Consider the following 24,855-nt stretch of genomic DNA (forward strand, 5'->3'; position numbering starts at 1 on the left):
CAAGGATGGAAAAAGCAGAGGAACAAATAAGTGATATTAAAGATAGAATAATGGAAAATAATGAAGCTGAACAAAAGAGAGAAAGAATTATGGATCAAAGAATAGACTTCAAAAACTCAGTGACTCCATCAAAAGTAGTAACATTCATATTACAGGAGCCACAGAAGAATAACAAATGTTGTTAAAATGTCTATTATTACCCAAAGCAATCTACACATTTAATGCAATCCATATCAAAACACCAACAGCATTTTTCACAGAGCTAGAAAAAACAATCCTAAAATGTGTATGGAACCACAAAAGACCCCGAACAGCCAAAGTAATCTTGAAAAAGAAAAGCAAAGCTAGAGGCATCACAATTCCAGACTTCAAGTTATATTATAAAGCTGTGATCATCAAGACAGTATGGTTACTGGCACAAAAACAGATACATAGATCAATGAAACAGAATAGAAAACCCAGAAATGAACTCACAAGTATATGGTCAATTCATCTTCAACAAAGCAGGAAAGAATATTAATGGAAAAAGACAGTCTCTTCAACAAATGGTGTTGGGGAAACTGGACAGCAACATGCAAAAGAATGAAACTGGACTAGTTTCTCTACCATACACAAAAATAAATTCAATATTGGTTAAATGTGAAACCTGAAACCATCAAAATCCTAGAGGAGAATATAGGCAGTAGCCTCTTAGACATCGACCACAGCCATTTCTTACTAGATATGTCTCCTGAGGCAAGGAAAACAAAAGCAAAAATAAACTATTGGGCTTAATCAAAATAAAAAACTTCTGCACAGAGAAGGAAACAATCAACAAAACTAACTAAAAGGCAACCTACAAAATGGGAGAAGATATTTGCAAATGATGTATCTAATAAAGGGTTAGTATCCAAAATATATAAAGAACTTATCAAACTCAACACCCAGAAATCAAATAATCCAGTGAAGAGATAGGCAGAAGACATAAATAGACATTTTCCCAAAGAAGACATACAGATGGCCAACTAACACATGAAAAGATGCTTATCATCACTCATCATCAAGCAAATAGAAATCAAAACTGCAATATCACCTCACACCAGTCAGAATGGCTAAAATGAACAACTCAGGAAACAAGTATTAACAAAGATGGGGAGAAAGGGGAATGCTCTTACACTATTGGTGGTAATATAAACTGTTGCAGCCACTATGGAAAACAGTATGAAGGTTTCTCAAAAAGTTAAAAACAGAACTACCCTACAAATCAGCAACTGCACTACTAGGAATTTACCCAAAGGATACAAAAATACTGATGTGAAGGGATACATGCACCCTGATGTTTACAGCAGAGGTACCAACAATAGCCAAATTATGAAAACATCCCAAATGTCCATTGACTGATGAATGGATAAAGATGTGGTACATATATACAATGGATTATTACTCAGCCATAAAAAATGAATGAAATGTTGCCATTTGCAATGCTGTGGATGGAGCTGTAAAGTATTATACTAAGCAAAATAAGTCAGTCAGAGAAAGACACAGACCATATGATTTCACTCATGTGGAATTTAAGAAACAAAAACAAATGAATATAGCAGGGGCAAAAAAGAGAGAAGCAAACTAAGAAACAGACTCTTAACTACAGAGAACAAACTGATGGTTACTGGAGGGAGATGGGCAGAGGGATGGATTAAATAGGTGATAGGTATTAAGGAGAGTACTTGTAATGAGCACTGGGTTTGTATGTATGTGATTAATCACTAAATTCTACACTTGACACTAATATTACACTGTTTGTTAACTAACTGGAATTTAAATAAAAATTTGGAGAAAAATAATTTTTAAATACAATGTTACATTAGTTTCACGTATACAACACAGTGATCCAAATTCTGTATACCTTATGCTATGCTCCCCACAAGTGTACTTACTATCTGTCGCCATACAATGCTATTATAATATCACTGACTGGATTCCCTATGCTGTGTGTTTTATTCCCTCCCATGACTTACTCATTCCATAACTGGAAGCCTGTATCTCCCACTCCCCTTCACCCATTTTGCCCATCCTTCCACTTCATTCCCTCTGGCAAATGTCAGTTTGTTCTCCATGCTACTTAAGTTTTCTGATTCTACTTTGAGTTTGTTTCATTTGTTTTGTTTTTTTTAGATTCCAGATATGAGTGAAAACATATGTACCTAAAGGGAATTATGCTAAGTGAAATAACTCAGACTGAGAAAGACTAAGAAAGTTGTTTTTTAATGAAAACTAAGTTGAAAGTTTTTAGAAAAATAGGCTAAAAACTTGCTTTTGTATTCCATGTGGAAAAGAATTGTGAAAGCCTATTAAAAACGTTAAAATCTCTACAAAGATTGTTTACTCACATTGGTTTGAAATGTTATGCTTTGCTTAAAAAAAATGAGCAATAGGGGCGCCTGGGTGGCGCAGTCGGTTGGGCGTCCGACTTCAACCAGGTCACGATCTCACGGTCCGTGAGTTCGAGCCCCGCGTCGGGCTCTGGGCTGATGGCTCAGAGCCTGGAGCCTGTTTCCGATTCTGTGTCTCCCTCTCTCTCTCTGCCCCTCGCCCGTTCATGCTCTGTCTCTCGCTGTCCCAAAAATAAATAAACGTTGAAAAAAAAATTAAAAAAAAAAAAAAAAAAAAAATGAGCAATAGATATTGTAGATAGTGCATCATGAGTGTGGCTTATATAAGGAGGACAGTGCTAAACTCCAACAGATCATATTCAAATAAAGGCTTTATAACTGTATCAGAAAATTAATGAATATTTATATATATGTTATACAGTTAAAATAAAATGTCTCACATGTGTATTTTTCATGATTCCTCATAACCAACTTTTTAAAAAAGTAATCACTTACAAATCAAATAAACAGCAGTCTGTTTTGCACAATTTTATATTTCTATAGATTTATAAAAGAAGAATTAAATAACACTATATAGATACATATTTTAACTATTAATATCCATTGTCAAACTGCTCTCCAAAATAATTCTTATCAATTTGCATTACTACCAGAACATAAAGTACATGTCATCAAACTCATCTATCCTAACATCATTCTAAAATCTTTGCCCCTGTAAGGAAAGAGTACCTCATTATTTTATAATTTCCAAATTTCTGATTATAAAAAAGAAGATTTTTATATATTGATATAAAATACATGTACTATGTATTTTGTGGTTTCATCTTTGGTGAATTCTTTATTCATATCCTTTACACATATTTTAATTGCACTAGCATTTTCTTTTAAGTGGATTAAAGAAGTCATTTACACATTTATGGCATTAAGGCTTTATAGTATTTTTTTCCCTCAAATTGCCACTTTTTTCAAATCATCATTTTTTATTGTCACATGTCATCTTCATTTATAGTGCTTTCGATAAAATTTTTGAAAACATGTTATGAAGTCAAATCTCCCACTTTTCCATTATAGAGTCTTGCCTTGATGTCATTTTAAGAAAGACTTTCCAAAATCCAGTATTATAAAAATACCATCCTTAACTTTAAAAAAAATCTCTCCATGCTGCTGATTTGAAAAGCTACCTTTATCAAATACCAAGTTCTCATGTGTACATGGGTATATTTCTGTACTTTCTCTGTTGTTCCACTGATCTATTTCACTGCCTTTATATCAGACTATTCTCCCCCATAGATAACAGGCAAAACTTTAAATATTAAAAATTGAATCAAGCACTATATTGAATGAATAATACACAGAAGCAAGTATGCAATCCAGAAATATAAAAATAGTTCAGCAAGAGGAAATCTTTACTATAAATTCTTTTTTTGTTTGTTTTTTAAATTCTTTTTTTAATGTTTATTTATTTATTTTGAGAGAGAGACAGAGAGACAGAGAGAGAGCATGAGTGGGGGAGACAGAGAATCTTAAGCAGGATCCATGCTCAGCATGGAGCCCAACGCAGGGCTTGATCTCATGCTCATGAGATCATGACCTCAGCCAAAATCAAGAGTTGGACGCTTAACCAACTGAGCCACCCAAGTGCCCCTATTATAAATTCTTATAGAATTTTTCTTCTATAACTTTTATAGAAGAAAAAATAGTAAAAGAGAAAAAAATAATTGCCTTGATGAAAGATGCTGAAAATATATAAAATTCAAAAGCCTCTCATGCTTAAAATATATACATCCGTACATACAATACATAGTGCTAGGGATAGAAAAAAATAGGCACATTTAGTTTGAAACCCCTAAAAATGTCCCATCATATCAGAAAGAAAAAAATTATAGCAATTGTTCAACACAAATATGGAAACTGTGGTTGATAAAGTAGAATTAAAATAAGAAAAGGGAAAAGGGAACATATACACTGGAAAGGTATTATTACATCCAGCAAATAGTTTGCCTTTTCCTCTTAAGTCCATAGAAACATCTCCCAGACTCCCTTGCAACCGAGTGACTGAATTCTGGCTAATCAGAAGTAATAGATGCCACAAATGGTACTTCCAGACCAGTCCATTAAAAACGTCCTGAGAGATCCTTCATCCATTTGTGTGTGTGTGCGTGTGTTTCTATCTCCCCCTTTCTTTCTCAGTGGCTGGCTTCAGAGGATTCAGCAGAGGACTTCCAGGCAATGGTGAGTCCTAAGAGATGACACAGCCAACAGATGAAATAGAGCTGTATAGCTGAATGACAGCATGCAGCAGAGGCCCAGGATAACCTCACACTGGACTGTGACATGTGCAAGAAACAATCCCTATTGTTTTTATTCACTGAGGCTTTGTTAAAATAATTAGATTTATGTTGACTAATACACTCAGAGAATTGTTGAAAACCTACTACAAAAAAGAGTATATTGAACTGGCTAGATAGATGATACAATAATGCAAATTAATACTTTTTCTATATACCAACAATAACCAAACATCTAAAGGTATATAATGCTACATAGTAAGGAAAATAGTATAGCATTGGCTTAGGAATAAGTAAATAGATCAATGTAACAAAAAAACAGAGGACAGAAACAAGATTCATGCAAACATAAGGACTTAGCATATTTCAGAGGTGACATTATAATTAATAGAGAAGAAATGGACAAATAAAGAGTACTGGGAAAACTCCATGTGGAAAAAAGGCCTAATACATCATATTTTAAAATTAAAGCTCAGATGGATTATAGGAGAAGACCGTAAAAGTATGGAAAGAGCCCAAATGTCCAATGATGGATGAATGGATAAAGAAGATGTGGTATATATATACAATGGAGTATTACTCGGCAATCAAAAAGAATGAAATCTTTCAACTATGTGGGACTAGAGGGTATTATGCTAAGTGAAATTGGTCAGAGAAAGACAAAAATCATATGACTTCACTCATAGGAGGACTTTAAGAGACAAAACAGATGAAAATAAGGGAAAGGAAACAGAAATAATATAAAAACAGGGAGGGGGACAAAACAGAAGAGACTCATAAATATGGAGAACAAACTGAGGGTTGCTGGAGGGGTTGTGGGAGGGGGGATGGGCTAAATGGGTAAGGGGCACTAAGGAATCTACTCCTGAAATCATTGTTGCACTATATGCTAACTGATTTGGATGTAAATTTTAAAAAAGAAAAAAGAAAATTAAAAAAAAAAAACACAAAAAAAACCTCTGGGTGAGTCGGGGCACCTGGGTGACTCAGTAGGTTAAGGGTCCAATCCTCTGTCTCCCTTTCTCTCTGCCTCTCCCCATTTTGTGCTGTCTCTCTCTCTCAAAAATAAATAAACATTAAAAAAAAAAACAACTGGGTGAGAGAAGGCACCACAATGGTAAAAGGCAAGGGAGAGTCTGGAAAAGACGACAAAAACACGTATCATAGAAAAATGATTAATACTCAGAATATGTTTTAAAAAAGTTCTAGGGGTACCTGGGTGGCTCAGTCAGTTGACTGAGGTCATTTTGACTCAGGTCATGATCCCAGGATTGCAGGATTAAGCCCCAGGTCAGGCTCCACATTCAGCATGGAGCCTGCTTAAGATTCTCTCTCTCTCCCTTTCCCTACCCCACTCCACTCACATGCACTTTCTCTCTCTCTAAAATAAAAAAAAAATTTTTTTTAACAAAAAGAAATTCTAAAAGTCAGTAAGAAAAAGTCAAATAACCTTACCTCAAAGAATGGGTTAAAAATATGAGAAGGTAATTCACAGAACAGAAATTCTGAATGGACAGTGCATTTCCGGGAAAATGCTCAGTCTTACTAAGCAAATTAAAACAACTTCAAGAGCATTTCTCTTTCATCATACTGGTAAAAATTTATCAAGGGCAATATCACAAACTTAAGTTGGAGAATATCAAGGGAATAAGGAAACTAGAACTCTCAGATATTGTTAGTAGAGGTATAAATAATACCATCATGTTCAAGAGCAGTTTGAGTATCAAGTAAAACAAAGTGTGCACTCCTATGCTCCAGCAATTTTACTACTATGTACAAACCCTTGACAAACTCTTACGTGCATGTGCATAGAAACATACCCTGCTACTATGTGAGTTAGCAAAAAATAGAAACAACCTAAATGGCCATCTATAGGGAAAGAGTTACATAAAATGTGGCAAATTCAAAACATGCAATAGTATACAACAGTTTAAAAAATGGAAATATATTACACATAGATTTACCAAGGATAAATCTCAGAAAAATGTTGAGTAACACAAGCAAGTTGTTGAAGAAAATGTAAAGAATACTACCTATGAAAATAAAAACACTTTTGGAGTGCCTGGGTGGCTCAGTCAGTTAAGCAACTGACTCTTGGTTTCGGCGCATGTCATGATCTCACAGTTGTGGGATTGAGCCCCACGTCAGTGCAGAGCCTGCTTGGGATTCCCTCTCGCCCTCTCTTTCTGCCTCTCCCTGGCTTGTGTGTGCATGCACACATTTTTTCTCTCTCAAAATAAATAAACATTAAAGAAAAGAAAATAACTTTTTTCAACAAATGCATAGATATTTACAAAATATGTTTACAAAATGAATTAGAAGGACATATGATGAACTCATGACTGTTGTTGCTTCTCAGAGCAAGAAGCAGATGAGGAAAAATGAACTGAGAATGAGAAACAAAGAGAACTTGTACTTAAGACAGTTTATCTCTTCATCAAAAAATGAAAATATGTCAAAACATTAACAATGATCAATTCCGGGTGGTAGCCATTTATTGTATTAGTCACTGTACTTTCCTGTATTCTTCACTTTGTCTATAAAAAGAAATAAAAATATGTCCTGAAATAAAAACTCGATTCTACATCCTGAAAGACAACACACATTTCAGGAAAAAGTGGTCCAAAATGGTCAGACTGAGACGTATCTAATTAAATAACTTTAAAATTAAAGAACCATCAGGGTGCCTGGGTGGCTCAGTCGGTTGGGCGTCTGACTTTGGCTCAGGTCATGATCTCATGGTTTGTGAGTTCAAAACCCGTGTCGGGCTCTGTGCTGACAGCTCAGAGCCTGGAGCCTGCTTTGGATTCTGTGTCTCTCTCTCTCTCTGCCCCTCCCCTGCTCATGCTCTGTCTCTATCTTTCAATAATGAATAAATGACAAAAAAAAATTTTTTTTTAATTAAAGAACCATCTAGGAGACCAGAACAAAATATAAAGCCAATTATATACTTAAAGGGAAAATATCAAGTTGGCATCAGACTTCTTCATAAACAATATTCAACATTAATACTATGCTATAATAAATTTAAGGAAAGACTGGCCAATTATGAACAAGATAGAACTTGGGGGAGGGGACACTATTTTCATGAGCTCTTTTTGAGGAAACTGCTAGAGGACAATCTAGAGAAATTTCCAGAGAAATTTTAGCAAAAGGATCTAGTGAAAAACACTGAATATATTTAGCCATAAAAGACAAAATTAAAGGATGGAATAAATGTGACAGAACAGCATGTAAATATAATATGCTGTGACAATATAAAAAACATACAACTAACAAAATTTGGAAAGAGAAGGTGTGACATAAACCTACTTATTGACTCATCTGTAATAGATTAAAAAATCAAGGGCTAGTTTATTTAAAGCCAACTTATTAAGTAATAGAAAGAATAAATATTGTATATAAAAACAGAGCACAATAACACTAGAACAAAAGGGGATGCCTGAGTGGCTCAGTCAGTTAAACATCCAACTCTTGATTTTGGCTCAGGTCATGATCTCAGGGTCAAGAGATGAAGCCCCACTGAGACAGGCTCTGCACTGGGCATGGGTCCTGCTTAGGATTCTCTACCTGTGCCCTTCTGCTGTCTCTCTTTCCCCGCCAAAACAACAAAAAAAAAAATTCAAAGACAACACTAGAACAACAACAACAAAAAATCTTCCTCATTATTATAAAAGCTATAGTATTAGATGACCAAAATAAAAGACAGGAAAAAAGACAAGTGAAAGTCTTTTTTAAAAACTGTAAATACCAGAAAACATCACATAAAACAATATACAGAGTTAAGCCCAAACATATCAAAAATGTACCTGGATTTTCACCTATTAAATTGAAATGATACTTAGATTGGTTCACAAAGCAAGACTCAATTCTATACTGTATGTAAATGCCACATGTAAAATAAAGTGGTTTTTTTTTTAAATGTTTATTTATTTTCCAGAGAGAAAGAGAAACAGAGTGTGAGCAGGGGAGGGGCAGAGAGAGAAAGACACAGAATTCAAAGCAGGTTCCAGGCTCTGTCAGCACAGAGCCCGACACGGCTCGAACTCACGAACTACAAGATCATGACCTGAACTGAAGTCAGATGCTTAACTGACTGAACCACCCAGGAGCCCCTAAAATAAAGTGATTTTTAAAAATTAAAAATAAAAGTCTGAGTAAAGGTCCTAAAAAAAGCATAAAAAGGCAAGAAACAGATTCTTCCCTAGGGCATTCACAAAAAAGGCAGGCTGCTGACATCTTTTTTTTTTTTTTTTTTGGCTGACATCTTGATTTTAGTCCTGTAAGACCCATTTTCTACTTCTAACCTCTAGAGCTATAAGATAATAAATTCCTGTTGTTTTCAGCCACTAAATTTGTGGTACTTTGTTACAGCAGCAATACAAAATTAATACAGAAGTAGTCTGGCACAACCTTTCTGGAGGGGAATGTGGCAACTCCTAACAAAACTACATATGCACTTACTCAGGAATCCCATTTCCAATAATCTCTCCTGAAAACATAGCCTTGACATTATGAAAATACGTATGAACATGGTTATTTACTGAAGCACTGGTTATAACTGTAAAATAGTGCAAACAGCTAAAAGTCCACACATCAGAAAGTAGTTAAATAAATTACCATAACACCCACATAATGAAGTATTTTGCAGCTGTTAAAAAAATGAGGAAGATCTCCATGAATAATATGGAGTGATTGCCTGTGTATATAGTTAAGTGAGAAAAGTAAAATGCAAAGTGTATCTACAGTATGCTACCCTTCATGTAACGTACAAAGACTTACAAGAAACTACACATATGTTGGCTCATTTGTACAAATGAAACATAAAAAGGACAAACCTGAAAATACAGAGATTGGTATCTACAAGAAGCAGATAAGAAAGAGATAGGAAGAAGTTAAGGAGATAAAAATAGGATAGTGGGGATGAGAAGAGAGTTACACACTTCTGAGGACATATTTTTGTATAGCTCTGATTCTTAAAAGCATAATAATGTTTCAGATACCAAAAAAATAAGTAATTAAAATCAACCAGGATGTGGTAAGAACCCAAACAGAATACAAACAGTAACAAATGAACCTAAAAGAACTAACCTAACTTTTTTTTTAAATGTTTATTTATTTCTGAGACAGAGAGAGACAGAGCATGAGTGGGGGAGGGGCAGAGAGAGAGGGAGACACAGAATCCGAAGCAGGCTCCAGGCTCTGAGCTGTCAGCACAGAGCCCAACGCAGGGCTCGAACTCACAAACCATGAGACCATGACTTCAGCCGAAGTTGGTCGCTCAACAGACTGAGTCACCCAGGCGCCCCTAACCTAAGTAACTTTGAAAAATAGTATTTTGGCTGAATACTATAAGACTAAAGACAAAAGGAACCATATATGAATAATGTAATCTAGTTAGTAAATTTGTTTCTCACATAGGAGTATCTTGGAAATTCTGAAATTTTGTGTATGCTAAAATTGAGTAAATAAGTAAATACACTGTTTCTTATTGTTAGAACAACAAATTACAGATAAGGAAGAAGGCTACAATAAGCCCTATGGAGTAAAACTACAATCAAGATATCAAAATAAACTGGTAATTTTAATATATAAAAAAAAACTGAGACAGAAATAAATATAGAAGTGTCTGTGTACCTGTGTGTGCTGGTATATATACATATATTTTCCAGCTCAATCTGCTGTGAGGGTCTAGGAGCAAAGACATCCCAGTAGCAATGAGCACTCATAGCACCTACACCTTGGTTTCTAAACATCATTTCCCAATAAAAGGAACCAGAGCTCCTAGGAGCAGGACCTGATTCAAGGCTGGGGCAAGGAAAACATGATGAACCGGGAACACCCAGAGCTGGGGAGGAAGGAAGTGCTCAAAAATGGATAGGAGCATGTTAAAAGGTCAAAAAAACCAACCGGAATGAAATCCCAATGGTCAAAGCTAGGGCAATTTGAGCAACAAAATAATGATTTATTGGATTTATCTCCCTCAGAAAAAAAAAAAAATCCATGATTCCATAAAGAAATAATTGAATAAATAAACAAATGGGAGAAAAGAAACAGTTTTTCTCTCTAAGACAATCCTAATTAATATATGTAAAGGAGGGAAATGGAAAAATCAACATTAGGTCAATATCACAGTAATAACTGTTGCAGACAAGATCCAATGGGGCAATGGATGCTAAAATTAGTGGGCAAAAGTTTCAAAGAAACTGAAGAGCCTCAAAGTATCTCCCCTAAGATACTTATTAATTACAAATAGAAAAACAGTAACCTTACATTGGAGAAACCAGACAGACACTACCTTACCAAGTGATCAAAGACATATCAATATTATGAATCCAGTATGTTGCACTGAGTGGAACTTAACATTATTTCTGTTGCACTTTTTCCAAAAATGCGTTACCTCAATCTAATCACGAGAAAACATCAGATAAACCCAAAGTGAGCACAAGCAGATGTAATGAGCAATTTGTCCAGACTGAAGTATATCTGAAGAGTCTGGGAGAGATTTCTCCAAGATGATAAAATCAGTAGATTACCTAATGTGTCTGACTGTCTTAAGAGATTTAGATAGTTGATGGAGAGTTGGGAATTGAGTGAGGAATAGGTATACAGAAAATCAAGGGGGAAAAAAAAACAAACAAATAGACAACCCCACCCCCACCCCAGAAATTAACTCCAGGAAAAATAAAAAGTTGTATGGAGGGGCACCTGGGTGGCTCAGTTGGTTAAGCATCTGACTTCGGCTCAGGTCATGATCTCACAGTTGAGATCGAGCCCTACATCAGGCTCTGTGCTGACAGCTCATAGCCTGGAGCCTGTTTCAGATTCTCTGTCTCCCTCTCTCTCTGCCCCTTCCCCACTCATGCTGTGTCTCTCTCTCTCAAAAATAAATAAACATTAAAAAAAAAGTTGTGTAGGAAAAGTAATCTTGGTATATACACAGAATGACTATGACTAGCACTTAATAGCCACAATAATATAAACCCTGGACAGTGATTCAATCAAAATTATGATACTGAGGAGATGGGAAGTGTGTGTGTGTGTGTGTGTGTGTGTGTGTGTGTGTGCGCGCGCACGTGTGTATGTGTGTGAGCACATACATGTATTTGATTTAGGATAAGAAAGTATTAAATTCTTATTTTCAAAAACAAAATTCTTATTTTCTTAGAAGATATTGGTTGAGGACTAAACCTGAAAAAGTAATTAAGAAATAGCAACATATACGTATTTGTTAAAGAAACGAAGAAAACATCAAAAAAGTTGCAAAAGTAAAGAAAGTTGGTCCATTTAAGGAGAGGGAAACTAGGGAGGTGGACAAAAGACTGCCTTTTTAAAGGGAATATGCCTTGTAAACCTACTTGACTCGTTAAGAAATGTGCATGTATAACTTTTATAATAACTTGGATAAAAATAAAAACTCTAAAATGAAATCTGGAAATGTACACATTTCCAATCCTAAAAGGAAAAGAGCTGGCAAGGACTGAGATTTGGGTTATTTCTAGACGAATCATAGAGCATATACTTTGATAGAAATAGAGAGAAACCCACCCCCACCAAGCCCAGGGTAGCCTCCTCAAGTGCAGGGAAGCATTCTCATGACCAGTTGGGCTGGCACCTTACAACAACACTCCTTGTCCAGTTCCCTGTCACTCACCAGCATATTGACCATCTGACATCTCTTTCTCCACCATCCAAGGTTCCTTCCCTTGCTCCAATAAGGAGATCATGTTGGGCTTAGAAATGGAGAGTCCTGTTTACAGGAGAAGAAAAATGAGAGCAAGAAAGAGACAAACAGAGACAATCAACTTGCTTTAGCCTTTCTAGGACTCAAACGCAATCTTTTGGTCATTAAGCAAGAAAGGCAATTAGAGGAAGGGCCAGAGAAGGGAATGATGTTGGTATGAAGGATGAAGATGAAACTCTTTCCGTAGCAGTGGTTCTCAAAGTGCTAGAGGAGAAGCACCACCACCTAGGAACTTATTAGAAATGCAAATTCTCAGGGCGCCTGAGTGGCTCAGTCAGTTAAGAGTCCTACTCTCGATTTCAGCTCGGGTCATGATCTTAGGGTTTGTGAGTTCAAGCCCCAAGCTGGGCTTCACCCTGACAGATAGGAGCCTGCTTAGGAGTCTCTCTCTCTCTGCCCCTTTCCTGCTTGCTCAGCACACATGTGTTCTCTCTCTCTCTCAAAATAAATAAACATTAAAAAAAAAAAGCAAATTCTCAGGCCTCAACCCAGACCTACTGAATCAGAAACCACAATGGTTCTCAAACTTTAATGGGCATCAGAATCATTAGGAGGGCTCATTAAAACCCAAATAACTAGGCCTATTCCCAGAGTTTCTGATTTTGTAGGTCTATAGTGGGATTCTATAATTTTCAGTTTAACAAATTCCTACGCCATACTGATGCTGCTATTCCAAACCATCCTTCTCCAACAATGGGAACTATTCATTTCTAACTCTTTGAAACTACTTCAAATTATTTCCTGGGAACAGGAAGAAGAAATTCAGCTAAGCACTTAAGATGACCTAAATATTCCTAATGGAGGAAGCAAAAACACCCGAGGGAAGATTCTGAATTATGGGGGAGACATCCTTACCAAGCCATACCAAGTTCCTGTAGTTCTCCAACATGACATCTCTGTATAAATCCTTCTGAGATGGGTCCAGCCATTCCCATTCCTCTTGGGAAAAATCTAGAGCCACATCTCGGAAGGTCACCAAACCCTGAAATTATAAAAAAAGGAAAAAAAATCTCATTTGCCAAGTGCTCCCATATGGTCCTGGCAGAAAAGATGACTTCTGCCAGAATTCTCTAAGTGGTCCAAGGAAACTGATTATTGGGGAGCAAGTACATGTCCAGGTTTGTCGAATATTTTGAGAGAAAAGTATTTCACATTTTTGTAAATAAAAAAAGACCTATACACAGGAAAAAAATAGCTTATGGCATGAAACATGAGTTTATAACATGAAAGTATGTGAACAAGGCTGTTTCATGTTACATACACTATGTATCAGGAAATTCTTATAGGGATGATTCCTTTATATTCCCCGAACTGGCATATCACATGGGTCAGAGAAGTGAAGAAAGGCCTTAAATTGGGCTTTAACTAAAGGGTATTGTCTGAAACTTAGACTCTATATGTAAGGAAAAACTTCCAAAAATGTGTCCTGAAGACATAATAAAGTATATATGAAGATATTTAGATAGAATTTTCATTGGAAGGTTACATCTGGAAAAAAACTTACATATCAAAAAATAAGAGTTTAGCCTACACCACTGAACTATAACCTGTATGAGGGAAGGATATCTGTTTTACAATCTCTTGATTATCCAGTGTCTATTATAAAACTGGTCACATTGTAAACAGTAAATATTTGCCACTCAGTGAATAAATGGTAGTTTCCTATAGTATATCCATAGGAAGGAAGAGTACTCAATGCTTAAAATGACATTTTAAGTTCTGTTTTGCAGAGTATGATCTCATTTTTTATTAAAAATAATAAAATCTCTGTCAGTGCCGAGAATGAATCTAGTGCCAAGATCTCAGACGCCACCCAAATCCAACCTGCAAGTGGGTTCTTCTAAACACAGCAGCTTCGGGCCTGCTATGTTAACTCTTTCTTGCACATTGCTCTATTTAGTTTTCTGTTTTTTGAGCTGGTTTTTATTATTTTAAATTTATGGAGAAAATAATCTCTCTTGCTAGTGCTTTCAAATTAAATGTTCTATTGTTGTCCATCAGATGGCAAAAATAAATAAATATTAAATATGGTTATTCTACATAGTAGAAATGTGGGTGAATGTGGCCAGAGAAAAAACATCAGACAAATACATACTGTTGTATAACTTCCGTGTGCCCCTCTACACTTCTCTATGTCCTGTGAGGTTGACCTGTATTAATTGCATTAATAGACTCCCTTTCCCGACCCCATCTTCAGTTGGGTTCAGCCACAGACAAGAGATGAGAGAGAGGCAAGCGAAGCACAATTTTTACTCTGCTGGTACCCTCCTTGCAGCTCCGCCCTGTGTGGTCCCTGTCCTTCACTCCTAGGTCACAATGTCTGTCAGTGGCCCTCTGCACTCAGATCTCTCTGTCTCTGGGTTCAGGCCCAAGTTTTATTGTTATGAGTCCCAGGGTATAGCACTATCCTCTGTGGTTTCTTTATATACTGATCATAGCTTATAAAGAGTCCCCTTTTGAGTTTCTTGCTGGAACCCTGACTGATAAAATGTTAACCCAATGTACTTCTAGGATATGACCAGAGATTCCACAAAAGCACCACTACACTTCCCTAATAAATTCACTTTCCAACTCTCATAGTTTCTGTCTCTCTCTCTTTCTCAAACTACCACCAACTCTGTTCTCACTTTGAACTTCCTCATCTTCTTGTTCATTACAAGTCCTTGCTGCCCTGTATCCATACTCATATATTCTGTCTTCCCTCTGTTTCAATGCATAAAACTCTAGGCTCCTATCGATGACCAATCCCTTCACTTGTCCATACAAAGACACTGTCACCTCTCTCCCTTGTAATTATCAGGAAGATATAAGATATCTCCCTTATCGGTATTTTCTCACTTTACTAGATTATTTCTATCAGTATACAAACTGATGCAATACCTTTCATCTTATAAATAGATAAAGTCCCTTCCACAATCTCACTGTAGTTATTGTCCCATTTCCTTACTCCTCTTAACAAAACTCTTCCAGGGGTGCCTGACTGGCTCAGTCAGAGAAACACTCAACTCTTGATCTTGGGATCGTGAGTTCGAGCTCCATGTTGGGTGTGCAGATTACTTAAATGAAACTTTTAAAAAAATAAGAAAACTCTTCCAAAGAGTTGTTTACACCAGCAATATCCAATAGAAATACAATGTAAGCCACATAATAAATTTTTTTAGGGGGCGTCTGGGTGGCTCAGTTAAATGTCCCACTTCTGCTCAGGTCATGATCTCACAGTTCATGGGTTCAAGCCCTGCGTCAGGCTCTGTGCTGACCACTTGGAGCCTGGAAGCTGCTTCAGATTCTGTGTCTCCCTCTCTCTCTGTTTCTCCCTCACTCACACTCTGTCTCTCTCTCTCAAAAATGAATAAATGTTAAAAATTTTTTAGTAGCTACATCAACAAAGCAAATAGATTTAATAATGGAAAAAATAAGCATAACTGCTATTTATATTCTGCTATTTATTGACCAATTACTACATTTCAGACACCCTAATAAGCATTTTACAGTTATTATCTTATTTAATCTCACTGTAAAACTTATTTTAAAAAAGTAAGAAAAAAGTATAAAACACATTTTATAGATGTTTAAGACCAAATGTCATGCTGAATCACTAGGTTATATTGCAAAAAAGGAAAAAAAGGTAAACAGAAATAGGTAAATTTAATAATATACTTAATTTAACCCATTATATCTAAAATATTATTTCAACATATACCCAATCTAAAAATTATTAATGAGATGTTTTACATTCTTTTTTTGTACTAAATCTTCAAAATCTGGTATATATTTGGTGCACTTGGGTGGTTCAGTCGGTTGAATGTCTGACTCTTGATTTCACCTCAAGTCATTATCCCTGGGTCCTGGGATCAAGCCCCACATCAGGCTCCTTGGAGCATGCTTAAAATTCTCTCTCTCTCTCCTCTGGTCCCTCTCCCTGACTTGTACTCTCTCTGTCTCTCTTTCTCTTTCTAAAATAAAAAAATAACAATACTAATAAAAATTAAAAATCTGGTATATATGTTAGAGCACATCTTAATTCAGAGCAGTCTTATGTGGCTACGGGGTACATTACTGGCCAGTGTAGGTCTAGACTCATCTCTATTCTCACCTTTTAGGCCAGTATTCCCTCATGAACCCACTGTAATGATGCTTTCATCTCAACCCCTCTATGAAGTAGCTCTTGTCAAGAATATCAGTAGTTTCCATGTTACCAAATGCAATGGTCAGTTCTCAGTCTGCATCTTCCTCAGAAGAATTTAATTCTGTTGGTCACATCCTCTATAAAATACTCTGTACTTTTGACTTCCCCACTCTTCTGGTTTTCCTTCTACATCAGTCCTTCTCAGTCTCTCTTGCTGGTTCCTCTTCTTCTTGTCAGCCTCTAGATACTGAATACCCAAATTGAGTCCTTGGGCATCTTTCCTATAGACACTCACAATCAGATAATCCTATCCTGTCCTACAGCTTTAAATACACTAATCATTCTCAAATTCACACCCCCAATCATGATTCCAGTGTATAATCAATATTGCACTTGGATACCCAATCTCACAAACTTAATATATCTAGAACTCAATTTTTGTTCCCATCTCATTCTGCCCTGTCTTTCCCTGTACAACCATTTGTACAGTTGCCCAGGTCAAAAATCTTTGTAGTTATCCTTGACTTCTCTCTTCCTCTCACATTCCACAACCAACCCCTGACCAAATCCCACATTTTCTATCTCCAACATATACCCCAATCCCAGCAGCTCTAATGATACCACCACGGTCCAGGCAGCTATCACCTTCCACCTAGATTACTGTGGTAGTTTCCTAACTGATCGCCCACTCCACCCTTAATTCCTTTCTATTTTCCTTTTAAAATATAAATCAAATTGGGGTGCCTGGGTGGCTCAGTTCGTTAAGCATCTGACTTTGGCTCAGGTCATGATCTCATGGTTCGTGGGTTGGAACCCTGCATGGGGCTCTATGCTACCAGCTCAGAGCCTGGAGCCTGCTTCAGATTCTGTGTCTCCCTCTCTCTCTGCCCCTCCCCTGCTTATGCTCTGTGTCTCTCTCTCTCTCAAAAATAAACATAAAAAAGTTCTTTTTAATATAAATCAAATTACATTACAAACACTCCAATGACTCTCCTTCACCCTTAGAACAAACCTCAAAGTTCTGGTCATGAGTTTCAAGGGCCTATATAACTTGTTCCCCAGCTACTCCTCTGATCTCATAGTGCTCATTTCCCTCTGAGGATACTGGCTCAATGATATTCCTAGAGCTCATCAAACATGTTCCCACCATAATAACTTCATATTTGCTATTCCTTCTACTTTTAAAGCTCTTCTCCAAATCTCCACGAAACCTAATCCCTACTTTCACTGAGGTTTTTCTTTGCTTAAATGTCACTTCCTCAGAGAGGCCATCCTTGACTTCCCTATTTAATAGGGTGCTCAATAATCACACCTCTGTCCTTTATTCCACTTGCACTAATCTCCAGCATAACAAATCATGAGCTATCTAAAAAGGATAGTTCTCTTCCATCACATATTTGAGCACAGCACTGAGTAAAAAGATACTAAATGATTTATAGAGAGATTATATGAAGTAGTTGAGAGAGACCAGTGTGAGAGTGCTCACTGGGCTATTTGTGACTTTCTGAAGTCACAAAGTCCTAAAAAAAGAAGTAGAATTTCTGGAAACAAAGTGAAAACACCAACTTACTTGAGACATGGCTTTACAAAGTCCAACAGCCATTCTTCCTTTCTTCTTTAATCTTCTCTTTTGGAGAACAATGTCCTGAGAAACGAGAATTAAAGGGGGAAAAAATGGCAAACCAGCCCCAGATTGCTGATCTCAGATTCACAAAGATAGAACTCTTGTCCCTTTATGGTCTCCACAGCCTCCTTACATAGGCCAGCCCTAAGCCTTCTAAGATCTGAGAAAAGGCCACAGATTAATTTAACCCCTGAAGTCCTCACTGGTATTAAGAACATATAGCTTGAACTCAACAAAATCTAAATGGCCAACGAGGTGGTTTATGATCTGGCCCTTGGATGCCCCTTAGACTTCATTTCCTACCCTCATTCTGCTTGCTCACCCCACTCCAGGCACACAGGTTTTCTTACAGTTCCTCAAACACTGTGCACAGTCCATATTCAGGGCTGTTACCTTTGATTTTCCTTCTGCCTGGACATGGCTCACTCCCTCTCTTCATTCCTGTTTGTGCTCAGTTGTTACCACATGAGAGGCACTTTCCTGAAAATTCTATCTAAAGATAACTTCCCTTCCAGTCTCTTTTTCCTTACTGTGATTTTTCTTCGTAGCTTTTGACACCATTGGACATGTTACTTTTTTTTCTCTGTTTATTGTTGTCTCCCCAAACAACAGTGTGGGATCTAATAGAACTAGGATTTGTTTGGTTCACTGATTGTATCTCTAGTGTTAGAATAATGCCAGAACCCTTGCAGGCACTCAAAAATTATTTGTTAAACGGAGGCGCCTGAGTGGCTCAGTAGGGTTAAGCATCCAACTCTTGATTTTGGTTCAGGTCATGATTTCACAGTTCGTGGGATCAAGCCCTGCATTGGGCTCCCAGCTGACAGCATGGAGCTTGCTTGTGATTCTCTCTCTCCATCTCTTTCCACCCCTCCCTCCCTCACTCATTCTCTCTCTCTCTCTCAAAATAAAAGCTTAAAAAATATTTATTAAATGAATAAATCAATCTTACTGGGCCTCCTGTAATATAAATAGCGATGTTACACATGTTGTACATGTCATTATCTTTTTTTTTAACATTTATTTGTTTTGAGAGAGAGAGAGACAGCACGCATGCACACGAGCAGAGAAGGGGCAGAGGGAGAAGGAAAGAGAGAATCCCAAGCAGGCTCTGTGCTGTCAGCGACCCCTGAGATCATGACCTGAGCTGAAACCAAGAGTCAGATGCTCAACTGATTGAGCCACCCAGGCACCCCTACATATGTCATTATTTTCTTTATTCTTCACAAAACGCAAAGGTAAATATTATTATCCTTATCTTGCCAACAAGTAAAACTGAGGTTCAAAAAGCTAAAGCAACTAACTCAAAGTCATAAGAATCAACTGCAACGAGACTCAAAACTGGTCCTCTTTCAAGAGCCTACAATGTCTGAATGGGAATTATTTAACATAACCTGGGGAATCAAAGCCATATATCTACTAGAGAGGCATTTTCAGGGATGCAGATATTACCTTTATTACTTCACAGAAATAGAGCTTGAGGCAGGCATCGCTAAATTTTAATACAAACCAATAACAAATTGCACAGCCTGAAATATTCGTTGTTCTCTCAGAGCCAACATTTCTTCAATCTGAAAATGAGGATAGTCATGTTTGACCTAGAATTCAGGATATTACGACCTCCTAAATCTGGGCTACTCTGCACTGGCCAATCAGTCTCTGAGAAAGTTATTTCCTTAGTGCAACACAGCTTGAAATTGTCCATAAAAGCCTTTGCAACCTGAAAGGAGAATCAATGAAGCCTTCTCTGCATCTGGGAGCCCTACATAGCATCTGCATAAAAGAAATGTCTTTTACTTTTTTATTATTGTTTTAGAGAGAGAGAGAAAGAAAGTGTAAGCAGGGGAGAGGGGCAGAGGGGCAGAGAGAGAGAGAGAGAGAGAGAGGGAATCTTAAGCAGGCTCCACACTCAGCACAGAGCCCAACATGAGGCTTGATCCGGGGACCCTGGGATCATTACCTGTGCTGAAATCAAGAGTCAGAAGCTCAAGTGATTGAGCCACTCAGGCGCCCCCCAAAAATGTCTTTTATATTTCTGTCTGCAAAGAGTGGTGCATCATTTGGGGTAATATTTCCAAAGTTTGAGATAAGCCATCAGTCTCCGAAAGAAGGTGATGTTAAAGCCTTGGGCTTCATATAGTCCCCAGGCGCATGGTGACTCTCCACTCCTTCATTCATTGGCTGCATGACCTTGGGCAAGTTACTCCATCTCTCAGAACCTTTCTTTCCTCACTGTCTCACTGCCAACTGCTGGTGTAAAGAGATGCTACCTTTGTTTGGAAAGGAAATGAGACCATTTTTCTTTATTAACTAAGAAAGTCAGAAGCAAAATTTAGCTAACTTGGTATATCAGAAAAAGAGCCATGGATTGGCCTCTCTCAGCACCAAACGTGGAAGAGTTTTGACAAAGACAAAGCTAAAATCTGAAACTGCATGGCCTAAGGTGAGGAAGACCCGGCTTTCAGACTGAGCTTTCCATCCCCAGAGCAGTCAGTTTGAGGATGGTCTCACTACAATGTCTTTAGACTGGGTTCTGTGACTCACAAGGGGACTGAAGGACGAGACCCACATTAAGTTCCCATATCCTGACAGTTCCTCGTCCAAGACCAGGGACAATCCTCTCCAACACCCTCAGAATCCAAGGCCCCCAGTTTTCACTCTCACGGTATGGGAAAGACCAAGAGAGTTTAGTAATTAAAAGCAAGGACTCTGCCTAGGTTCAAGACCCTGTTCTGTCACTTATTAACTGTCTGAACTTGGGCAAGTAATTTTAATCTTTCTGCGCCCACAATCACACACTAGGACCCACACAATCAAGCCTTCAGTCTCACGTACACATACAAATTCTCACGCAGTCACACACATACACTATACATGGTCACACAAGCTCACCTGTAATGTCAAACACATACACAGTGGCACTAACCCAAAGACAGAGATGATGACACACAATTACTCCAACAGACAGTCCCACGCAATCTCGCAGTGACTTAGGACACAAGGTCACACATCCGGTCACCATTACTCACACAAATTTATACCTGCAGAGAAAGATGGTCATGGGTTCGCAATCACACCTGCTGTCACACACATTCAAACCCTGTTACATGTGTCATATAGAGACAAGAGCCTATATCACCCCTCTGATAAGTAGTCAAACATAATCACACATATTCATACAGCGACACAATGTCACACCCGCTGTTTCTCACACACCCATATACAGTAACACATAGTTACACCTGCAGAAACAGACACACACACAGACACACACACAGTTTTATACCTGAGACATAATCTTTCATAATCACACACACGGTGCCACACAAGATCACATTCTGTCACATCGCGACCTCTCACACAGTTATACAGGAACCCCTGAAGGCACCCCCCTGGCCCCATCCCGGTCCCTGACGGTCCACCTCAAGCCCGGCCCTGACCTCTGGCTCCCGCGCTCAGCCAGGCCCAACTCACCTCCCGGCGCCGCGGGCTCTGGAAACCCGCCCAGCGACCCGAGACTCACGACGTCCCCTCCCAGAATGCCCCGCGGAGCGAAGAGGAGCAGGGACTGAGCCGTGCGGGACCCCGAGCTCCTCTGGGGAAACATCCAGCTGGACTGGACGCAGCTCAGCTTTTCCTTAGGACCCTTCGAACCACCAGCCCCAGAGAGCTTTGCGCCGCGGCCTTCATTTGCTGAACTACATTTCCCAGAGGGCCCCAAGGCCCGCCTCTACTCCGCGCCTGCGCAGGTGGCCGCAGCCGTGGGAGTCTTGACCCGAGAACTGTGTGCCACCCTGGCGGATCTTGGGCACGCAAGTGACTGTGGGCGGCTGTGCGTGAGGAAACCGTGAATTTGCGCACGTCCGTGATTGTTACTGAATTCTCAGATGTGGCGATTTCTGTGTGACCGTCGCTGCACACTTTTGTGCTTGTGCACCACGGGGCGAAGCCTTCTGTCAGTGCAGTCAGCTTCTGTATTTAAAATCACGTCCCGTGATTGTGGGTCGATGTGTGACGTCGAGAATGTGCGGGTGCCTGTGGGTTTGTGAGAGGGACTGTGCCTGAAATGGACGAGCATTTCTTTGTGTTCTTACCCCAGAGGTCGAAGGAGTTTACCTGTGACCAGAGGTGGAGCTTTATTCGTTTCTGGGCTGGCTTTTAGTGTCGAGCCTGTGGAAGAGGTTTCTTTGTGTGCCTTTGTGTGTGACTGTCTCCAGATCTAACTGTTCTCCCAGCCCCCCACGCCACCCCTCATCCCCGGCCATGGGCCGGGTCACTGCTCCCTTCATGTTTATATCCCTTTTCTACTAGGACCTAATGTGATACCACAGAAGGGTGATTACATTCCGTTTGTTAGGGAGACGCTCATTTGCACCAGAGCCCTTTATAATGTGATAGCCAGTAGCTCTGGGGCTTCTCCTGATGCTGCTTCCACCTTTTTACCTTGCAACTTCAATTAGGGTCCAGCTTCAAGAAAACCATCCACAGTCAGGAGGACAAGAAAGCGAGGCCCTGAGTGATGATAAAGAAAACCAAAACTGAACAGTAGTTAAAGAAGTTCAAAAATAGATTTTATTCAGGAACACTGCAATAGGGGAGAAGAAACTTCAGCATAGAACCAGGCTCAGTTCCAAATACAGAAAGAACAAATAGGGTTTATATGTAATAGCAAGTTGGTGGGAGTGGGGGGAAGTCAGTGGAGGGAAAATTAAGAGGAGACGTCAAAGGTAAGGGGAAATTCTTGCTGGACTGACCAAGAGAGTTCTTGATATCAGATATCGCCTGGGTGGATGAAGACTTTAATTAGATATTAAGAGTAATGAGATATCAAGAGCTCTGGCTAAACTGAGTTGACAGAATTCTTGCTAAAACTGGGTAATGCAAAGACAAACACTGAAGCCAAAAGTTGAATCCTAGTTGAGAAGAGAGTCCAAAGGAGCCTAACTAAAATTTGGTCAAGGAGGGAGTATTTGACAATCAATATATTTTTTTCTTTTCTTTTCTTTTTTTCTTTTTTTTTTTTTTACATTTACTTTTTTTTTTTTTTTCATTTTTTTTTTCAACGTTTATTTATTTTTGGGACAGAGAGAGACAGAGCATGAACGGGGGAGGGGCAGAGAGAGAGGGAGACACAGAATCGGAAGCAGGCTCCAGGCTCTGAGCCATCAGCCCAGAGCCCAACGCGGGGCTCGAACTCACGGACCGCGAGATCGTGACCTGGCTGAAGTCGGACGCTTAACCGACTGCGCCACCCAGGCGCCCCTACATTTACTTATTTTTAAGAGACAGAGCACAAGTGGGGGAGGGGCAGAGAGAGAAGGAGACACAGAATCCGAAGCAGGCTCCAGGCTCTGAGCTGTCAGCACAGAGCCCCACGCGGGGCTTGAACTCACAAACCCTGAGATCACGACCTGAGCCGAAGTCAGACGCTTCAGCAACTGAGCCACCCAGGTGCTCCAACAGTCAAAATTCTGAACAAAGCAGCATTCTTCCCCACCCCCAGACCCTGGAAGATCTGGAAGGTGCACCCAAGTCAAGATCTTGGTAAATAGAGGTATGTGGAAACAAGGGGGGAACTTCTTGAAATGAGAACCAATCTTTGGAGAATAAATCCTCCGATCCCCATCCCATCAAGAAACCTCTAATAGCTAAGGCTGGAGAGTTGGACAAAAGGGTGGCTAGTAGGGTTGAGCGATTTGCTGTTTATAATGTGAAACTGGGCACTGTTACTTTCAGAAGAAGTCAAGCACCTTTTTTTTTTTTTTTTTAAGGCTCTAGAACATTTAATAATTGGGTTGCTTCGGTGGGGAAATGTACTAGGTAAGTGTTCTTTGGATAACTGTGATTGGCTACTTGACCAATACATCAAACAGCTCTTCCCTGGATCTGATTATCAGTGCAGGATAGAGATCATCTTGGACATTTCATACTAAATGCTAGAAATTTAAGATACTCCATTCTTGACTGGCATAATATACCTTCAAGAGAAACTTTGAGGGCACCTGGGTGGCTCAGTCAGTTAAACATCAGACTTTGGCCTAGGTCATGATCTCGCGGTTCTTTAGTTCAAGCCCCATGTCGGGCTCTGTGCTGACATCTCAGAGCCTGGAGCCTGCTTTGGATTCTGTGTCTCCCAGTCTCTCTCAGCCCCTCCCCCACTCGCACTGTGTGTGTGTGTGTGTGTGTGTGTGTGTGTGTGTGTGTGTGTGTGTCTCAAAAAATAAGCATTAAAAAAATTTTTTTTAAAAGAGGAAGTTTGTGTACGACTATCTCTTCAAATGTCAGTAATTGATCATAGGAAGACTTTTTGTCCCTTATTTACTTTTCTTATGTCATACCACCAAGTCCAACACTGGTTTGAGTCTAGTCATCTCCAGTAGAGTAGGACAGTGGTCCTCAAAGTATTCCCACAAGTAAGCGGTTGTACTGCTAAAACAAATTGTGGTTAGGACTATGTCCATCAGGATATAGTAAAAAAAAGCAGAACTATACTGGTAATTTCAAACAATATTTAATTACAGGAAATTGATTATACAATGTTGGATGACTGAAAGAGCAAAAAGCGGACAGATTTGTAACTTCAAGAAACAGCTAACACCATAGAGCTTAGGGAACAAAGGAGAGAGGAAGGATTTACCAGAACCTAAGAGTCTGGAAGAGGAGTCTGTTAACATGGCTGTTAACTGGGTTTAGCAGTCTGGTGC

General features: G+C 38.9%; 1 protein-coding gene across 3 annotated transcripts in view; it reads right to left on the reverse strand.

The window, feature by feature from the left end:
• ZNF527 (zinc finger protein 527) overlaps nt 1–21,853 on the reverse strand; it is a 31,278-nt gene extending 9,425 nt beyond the window's left edge. The window contains exons 1-4 of one of the 3 annotated variants that reach the window (XM_086690984.1): nt 21,626–21,853; nt 18,098–18,172; nt 13,267–13,383; nt 12,312–12,407 (exon numbers count right to left, since the gene is read on the reverse strand). In XM_086690984.1, coding sequence (XP_086547110.1) covers nt 12,312–12,407; nt 13,267–13,336 — 166 coding nt within the window. In that variant the 5' untranslated portion in view covers nt 13,337–13,383; nt 18,098–18,172; nt 21,626–21,853. Of the gene's footprint in view, nt 1–12,311; nt 12,408–13,256; nt 13,384–18,097; nt 18,173–21,625 lie in introns of those variants that run through there. The other 2 variants (XM_025914536.2, XM_086690985.1) reach the window with 2 other exon arrangements.
• Between the last annotated feature and the right edge of the window lie 3,002 nt (nt 21,854–24,855).

Source organism: Puma concolor, chromosome E2, assembly GCF_028749965.1.
Source record: "Puma concolor isolate L17-30 chromosome E2, mPumCon1.1.hap2, whole genome shotgun sequence".
Classification (NCBI taxonomy): Eukaryota; Metazoa; Chordata; class Mammalia; order Carnivora; family Felidae; genus Puma; species Puma concolor.